Genomic DNA, 7,808 nt, shown 5'->3' with positions numbered 1-7,808 from the left:
TGGACAGTTTGATTACCGGAGTGACCAAGAAGGAGATGACAGCCATGGCGTTGGGTCTGGCTCACAGTCTTTCCAGATACAAGCTGAAGTTCTCACCCGATAAGGTCGACACCATGGTGATACAGGCGGTGTGCTTGCTGGATGATCTGGACAAGGAGCTCAACAATTACATGATGCGGGCGCGCGAATGGTATGGCTGGCACTTCCCCGAGCTGGGCAAGATCGTGACTGACAATCTTCAGTACATAAAGACGATGCAGATAGTCGGTCAGCGGGAGAACGCCGTCAAATGCGACTTGTCGGATATTCTAACGGCGGAAGTCGAGGAGAGGGTGAAGGAGGCCGCAGAAACTTCGATGGGCTCAGAGATCTCGGAGTACGACGCCGAACACATGCAATGCCTGTGCGTCGAAATAATCGAGCTCCACCAATATCGAACCCAGCTGCACGATTATCTGAAGACTAGGATGATGGCGCTGGCGCCAAATCTGTCAGTTTTGGTCGGTGACCTGATCGGCGCACGTCTGATATCCAAGGCCGGCTCCCTGACCAATCTCGCCAAGCATCCGGCATCTACTTTACAGATTCTCGGTGCGGAGAAGGCGCTGTTCCGTGCTCTCAAATCGAAAAGGAACACGCCTAAGTACGGCTTAATCTATCACTCGCAACTTGTCGGACAGTCCTCGAACAAGAATAAGGGCAAGATATCTAGGATGCTGGCAGCGAAAGCCTCTCTGGCGACGAGGGTCGACGCATTGGGCGATACCACAGGCTTCGAGCTTGGCGCGGAGCACAAAGTAAGGTTGGAGGCAAAACTGAGGGATCTTGAGGCAGGGAATATACGTCGTGTAAGTGGCACCGCCAGAGCGAAGTCCAAATTCGAAAAATATCACAGCAAGAACGAATCCATGCAATATTCCGCGTCTGTAGACTCGACTCTGCAGGCTTCGAAGTCAGCTCCATTAATCGTGGAGATGGAACCAAAGGAGGGTGAGGAAATTCGTAAGAAGAAGAAAAAGAAACGTAGCACGAACAGTGAAGTGGAAATCAAGGAAGAATTACAGACGGAAGTCAAGCAAGAACCACAGACGGAAGTCAAGGAAGAAGAAGCTGAAGCGGCTGCTGTATCGAAGAAAAAAAAGAAACGTAATGTAGAATCCAAGGAAGAACAAGGAGAATTTTCTGGTGCACAAGTGGAACCGGAATCAGTTGCCATTTCAAAGAAAAAGAAGAAACACAGTATAGAAGTCAAAACAGAAGATACAGCAGAATCTTCTAGTACTCAAGAAGAAGGGCAAGTAAAAATAGGGTCAAATGTATCGAAGAAAAGGAAGAAACATAGCATGGAACCAGAAAATACGAAGGAGGAAGAGTTAAATACTTCATTGAAAAAGAAAAAGAAACACAGCAAAGAGCCTAAAGAAGATGTGGGGGAGTCTTCTGGTATGCAAGAAGCGCAAGCTGAAGCAGATTCTTCAGATCTTGTATCGAAGAAAAAGAAACACAGCAAAGAGCCTAAAGAAGATGTAGGGGAGTCTTCTGGTATGCAAGAAGCACAAGCTGAAGCGGATTCTTCAGATATTGTATCGAAGAAAAAGAAGAAGAAAAAGAAAGATTCGATTGAGGAGGCGGCATCTGTGAAAGTTGAGGAAACGTTTGAAATGGATATGTCAATTGGAGCAGGAACGAGTGGAGGTAATTATAAAAGTAAAAATGCATATGAAAGTTTTGGTGGAATAAAGATCGAATAACGGTTGATCCTCAGTTTTCATATTTTACTACTAGATATCTTAATTCAACTAGAAAACAATTTAAAAACAAAATTGCAAAAAATGTAAATTTTTAGATATTTTGAAATATAGAATTTTTTTTATAGTAGAGAACATTTAGAAGCTTAAATTAAATCTCTTCTGCGACTATAAAATATCTGAAGATCCTTTTTAAATATATTTCTATAATTTCCAATCTATAATTAAATAAATTTTAACTAATACAATTCTATCACTGTTATATGTATGACTAAATTAATTTTTATTCTGTTAAATCGTGCAATTTTATAATAATAATATGGCTACCTGAGTAAAAGCTTATAATTTCTATTTGCAGAGCAAAAGAAGAAAAAGAAGAAGAAGGAAAAAGAAAGTGAGGAAATGCAACAAACAGTATCGGTTGAAGAAGTAGAAAAACCAGTTTCGAGCGAGAAGAAAAAGAAAAAAAAGAAATTAAAGCATGATTAAGGATGCGCAAAGAGAAATAGGATGAATACAAGTTTTTATATTAAACTTCTACATAAATATAAATAAATATAGATAATAAGAATATTTTTAACTAACTATACGAGTAGGAAAGCTAAAAAAATCTGAGTTTGTTATAAAAGTATTTTTTCACAGAACTTTGTTTTCAATCATAAATTAAAATCGATGATAACGTTGCGAATAGAATCTTTAAATGAAATGACGGTTTTGCCTGAGCATCGATATTATATATTAATAGATTAATTCATGTAAAATATTGTATAGTTTTCATAAATACATTAATGCATAAATATAATTTTTTTTAATTCTTTTTCTCAGAAAATTCTAGATTTTTCCCAGATACCTATAAAATACATAAACTATTATTATATACATAAACTATAATTCTAAAGTTGGTACATAAATTAGTCTGCTATTTTACTTGGTCTACTTGCAGGTATATAATTGTAAATCACTTACATTAATTTTTATACAAGATGTTAAAGTTAAAATCATTACATTTTTATAACAGAATTATTTTATTTAATCCATAATATGCGAATACATTTGAAAATTCACTAAATATTTTACTCTAACATTTATTCATCTGATTTGCAGGCAGTTACATAATAGCCGAATCTTTAAAAGTATAATTACGTTTTGTATACATATATATTAATAGACACTTTCGCGATTTTATTTTTCCAAAAAAATAATATAAACTATAATTATATTGTACAAATATAATCATATATATGTATGATAGAATTCGCTTGTAATTGTCATCAAATTAATAACAGATACAAAACTGACTTGTTAAATATCTTAGAGTATATGTATCTCCTTTGCAAGAACGAGATATTTCATAATCTATGATGTCACATATTTAACATTGCTCATACATGAAATGAATAAATCAATCTGATTACGACATGTATCAAGATATGAGCAATATCTTTGTTAACACGTCTATTCCTTAGTATTTCGTTTTCTATTTTTAGGATGCAAAAATCAAAATATCTATTATTTGTTTAAATATGACGTACTCTATTTATGAATCATAGAATGCATAAACTCGGCTTGTACCTATTCCAAGAGTACATCAATTAACATGATGTAAGTAATGATAATTAACGTACCATGATTTATGGTGCGCTAGTATATAATAAAAAAGACAACAATTAGTTTTTATATATTTTAAATGATGACTTATGATTTTATTAGTTTCAATATCTCACACAATTTGTCTATTTTGACACTATTTTCTTTCGCGTAATTACATCTAATAGAACTGATATCGTTTACAATCATACGCGTGTGTATCTTTTTGGATTTCATTATGGGAAACAAAATGTTTCTCCATTTCAATTTAATCACGAATTATCAAACGATGTTGCATAGAAATTGCGAGGAAACATCTCTATTTGTAATTAGCTTATTATATAAGAAGCTCGAATGCATCCTGGTGCATGTAGAATGCAGCGCACATGATAGGACCGTAACGCTGCAATTTGCATTCCCTTTTTCTTTTACTTCCGGTGCGTCTTCCTGGTTAATCGCCGCGCGTGAATCGAGCAAAGCGTTATAGGCGTGTACGCACTTCGTCTAACGATATAGCGATTGTATAAAAATATTTTATACATTGTATTACTAGAGCAATAACGTATAATTACGCTACATGAAAATCGTCGATTATTCGCTTTCGGCGGACAATTCGTGGACGAAATAATCACCTCTCGCTGAGAATTACATCTTGGTTTTTCAATAGCTTTTTATTTCAGTTTCCTATTTTTTATTACACACACTCCGCGTACTCGAACGATATACGGTATCGCGAAAAATAGATTACGCATATATATATATGCATGTACGTTTGCGGCCTACACGCACATTTTCTCGATTGTACAATTTTCTCTCGTCAATTTTCAATCTCTCTTTTACTTCTCCAATAATATTACGCAAAGTCAATGCGATATATTAAATATATATTCTTTTTGTTATAATATAAATTAGTATATTCGCTTTGACAAGTGTCACGTTTCAACTTAAATTTGTACAATTTGCCGAGCATAAACTATAAATTAGCATTAGCCGTACAAGAATGCGACGGAAAACTTCCGTATATGTGTGGAAGCAAATCCCTTTTTTATAGTGACTAATAGAGCACGTGGAGGACAGCAGAACAATGTCAAATAGTAGAAAAAAAAAAATGAGATAGCCTTCCTAGAATTCTCACAGACTTCATTCTTTCTTTTTCAGAGTCTGATCAGTCTACAGATATTTTTAAGTGGGAATTTATTTCAAAGAGTTAGAGAAATATAGTGGTCAAATACATCCTTAAAAGAAGAGAGAACTGCGATTACAAATTTATGAAATGCATAATAGATCATCGCTGTAAACTCTCGATCGAAGATGCAGCAAGATATATTGTGTGCTCCAACATCGTGATCATTTACGATGCAAAATAGAATAGAAAAACGCAAGCGCGTTAGTACAGTGTCCTAGAACAACTTAATTTCAATTACAGCTCTTATTGACAAATCTGGAGTAGATTTCTCTTGGAAAAAATCTCGTTGCTTGTGACTGTCTCGTTAAATAAAAGAATATTTGAGTTTGAGTTATAATATGATTTTAAATGAGAAAGAAATATTGTAGTTTAATTATCTCAAAATGTAAAAGCTTACTTAGTCTTTTCATAACTTTATTATTAATAATAATAAAAAATCTGCGTCAGATTTGCCGTCGAGTTTCTAGGACACTTCGTGCAGGTATGCATAATCCTGTAGTGTAGCGACATATAAAAATAAGTGTATATAAAGTGCATAAAAAATATAGAGCGTCTCGCAGCGATAGTCTCCAGGATGCGTAATCTTTCTTTTCTTTTCCTCGTAAGAAGATTACTCTCTATCGGAGAATAGCAACGAGTATTGCACACAATTACTCAACGTATCGCAGACTGTGCGAAAGACCCACGGACTTATATTCTATACGTTGGGAACACCGCGTAGTTCTTATCTCTATACAACTCTCTAAGAATGTTTCTTCTAGTACCTCTAGCGCAGTTATATAATGTATATATATGTTTCTATAAGTGTATATATATATAATTTTTTTAGAATACACTACGATATTGTATTTATGGATGATAGATACGTGTGTATGCATATGTACAAAATACATAATAAAAGACAATTCTCGCAAGGCTTTGTCGCAATGACAGTTGCCAGGGCAGTCCGAGCACTATTTATCGGATACTCGTAAACAGATTCAGCACGGATTTATTCTCCTTCTGACTGCGGGCCTTGCTGAACACGTTCCAGAAGCGCAGAGTCTCGTCGCCGGCGCCAGTGACGATCGCCTCGCCGTCGGGCGACATTGCCAGGTAGAGCACCCGGTACGAGTGTCCGGTGAGCTTGGCCACCTGCGTGAGGCTTGGATACTTCCACACGAGGATCTGGTTCTGCGAATAGCCGTGCGTGCTGACTAGCTCGGAGCTGTGCTTGCTCCACGCCAAGTTGCAAACCTGCGAGCCGGTGTCGACACATTGCATCGGTTGGCCGGTCAGCGTGTTCCAGAAGCGGATACAACGGTCAGCGGTGCCGCCGCCGGACGCCAGCAGGCCGTGATGATGAGGCGACCAGGCGATCGCCTTAACCGCCGCCAAGTGCTCGGTGTACGTCTGGATGGGCGAGAGGGAGTGTAAATTCCACACGTAGAGCCGATTGTCATTGCCGCCGGACGCCAGGTACTGATTGTCCGGTGACCATTTGAGGCCGCACACCTCTTGTCGATGGGCACCGAGTCGCCGTTCGCCGACGACGCACGGCGTCCTCACGTCCCTTTGCAGGATCAACCGGTCCCTGCTGCCGGATGAGAGAACCTCCCCGTTCCATGCCAAGGCTCCCACCCGGGCGCTGTGTCCCTGCAGCTTGCTCACCTGCTTGTTCACCGCCACGTCCCACACCTGTATGTAGCCCATATGGGTGCCCACTGCCACCAGATTGCCTCGCTCGTTCCAGGCGACGGAGGTCACGCTGTTGCCATCGCTGGACAGATCGCAGAGTCTCGTCACTTGGCTGGTGCACGCCGACCACAGATAGACGCAGCTTCCCAGGCCAACACTGAGGACGTTTTGGGAGGACCAGTCGACCAGGTTCAGATAGAAGTCGTCCTGCAGCTCTGGAGCGTCCAACACTTTGAAGGGTATTCTCGAGATCTTCCTGGTTGCCTTTCTGGGAGATCTCAACAACTTTTGGCTCTTGGCACTGAGTGGCGACAGGGAGTACGGCGAGCTCTGATCCAGCAACGTCCGGTCCTTGGTGGGCGTGGTATACTTGAAGAGATTCTTGGTGACCAACGGCGAGAGCACCCTACGCTCCTCGCACTGCCCCTTCACGTCCTCTATGCTAGCTCCGAGCAGCTCGTTCTTCAGCAGGCAGGAATAGGCGATGCCGTCGCGGCTGCCCTCGCCGTTCTCTCGCGTCTTCTTCGCCACCAGGCCGCCCCGGCCATTTTCGCTAATCATGGAGAAGGTGGTCTGCCAGTTGTTGCCCGAACGAGTGGGTATAAAGCGATCGTAGCTGTTGTTGCACGCCGACGTCTTCGTGGGGGAGAAGTAGATGGGCGAGTAGGTGGCGACGGCGCCGGGCAACGTCGCCGTGCCCGTCGCCGTCGAGGCATCGCCGCTCACCGGCTTCAGCAGCCGTTTCTCGTACTCGTGATGGAACATGACGCGGACGCGGACGCGATGGATACGTCCCACCTCACCTCTCGACGGCAGTTCCCCGCTCACATAATTAACGTATCGCGAACGCCTCTCTCGCATGCACCGTTGTGAGAGGCCGTGCCCGCCGTGTGGTCGTGGAGCCGAGCCGAGCCGCTGCGCCGACAACTCCGCGATCGATCTCGGGCCTCGGGACTCGGGACACGTCACGAGCTCATCCCCGGCCCCGCTGTTCAGCCACTCCGCCTCCGCGCGTTCCGTTCAGCTTTCCAAGACGGTCTGAGGTGCGAGAGCGAGCTGTTAACCACCGTCCCAGTCCGTCGTGCTAGCACTGGTTAGGCAGCCCGTACCGTCGCCATTCGACGTCAGGTTCAACTCGCAGGATCGAGAATCGAGGATGCCGCACGAGGTCGAGCGATCGCTCCGTATCCGCCAATAGAAACGTGTCTCACGGAGCGATAAGCTGCACTCGGACCGGGGTGGGGAGGTCGATCTTATCGACCGTTTTATCCCTTATTATTGATTACTTCACGGTCTTTACACAATAACCTGCGATGATTTGGAATTAATAATATTGCACAATATATATATTAATAATAAGAGATTAGCCATTTCGTTGCAATTTGCGCGTATATTTCACCTTTATTTTTGTCGAGATTTTGAAGAATCTTGATAATTAAAATTCTCGTCGTTTCAACTCCGATCTGAATTATCCGAATTATTTAGCACAATAATAATAATAAATAATTTATAATCGAAGATTACTGTTGCGAATGTAAATATTGATGATTTCTCCTGTAAAAAATAATCTAAATTCTTTAATACAAAAATAAAATAATATTATAAATCAT

At 41.1% G+C, this 7,808-nt stretch overlaps 1 protein-coding gene and 1 pseudogene across 1 annotated transcript; one reads left to right on the top strand and one right to left on the bottom strand.

Annotated features, from left to right (window-relative positions):
* The first annotated feature begins 5 nt into the window (after positions 1–5).
* Positions 6–2,548, top strand: LOC112453524 (annotated as a pseudogene).
* An 867-nt stretch (positions 2,549–3,415) lies between these two features.
* On the bottom strand, positions 3,416–7,323 carry LOC112453525 (fizzy-related protein homolog). The gene has a single exon (XM_025014317.1). The coding sequence runs from the start codon at positions 7,057–7,059 to the stop codon at positions 5,479–5,481; it is 1,581 nt and encodes a 526-aa protein (XP_024870085.1). The 5' UTR covers positions 7,060–7,323; the 3' UTR covers positions 3,416–5,478.
* Positions 7,324–7,808: the final 485 nt, after the last annotated feature.

Source organism: Temnothorax curvispinosus, unplaced genomic scaffold (assembly GCF_003070985.1).
Source record: "Temnothorax curvispinosus isolate PA1 unplaced genomic scaffold, ASM307098v1 QBEX01004461.1, whole genome shotgun sequence".
NCBI lineage: Eukaryota > Metazoa > Arthropoda > Insecta > Hymenoptera > Formicidae > Temnothorax > Temnothorax curvispinosus.
This window is presented reverse-complemented; position numbering and strand designations above follow the sequence as displayed.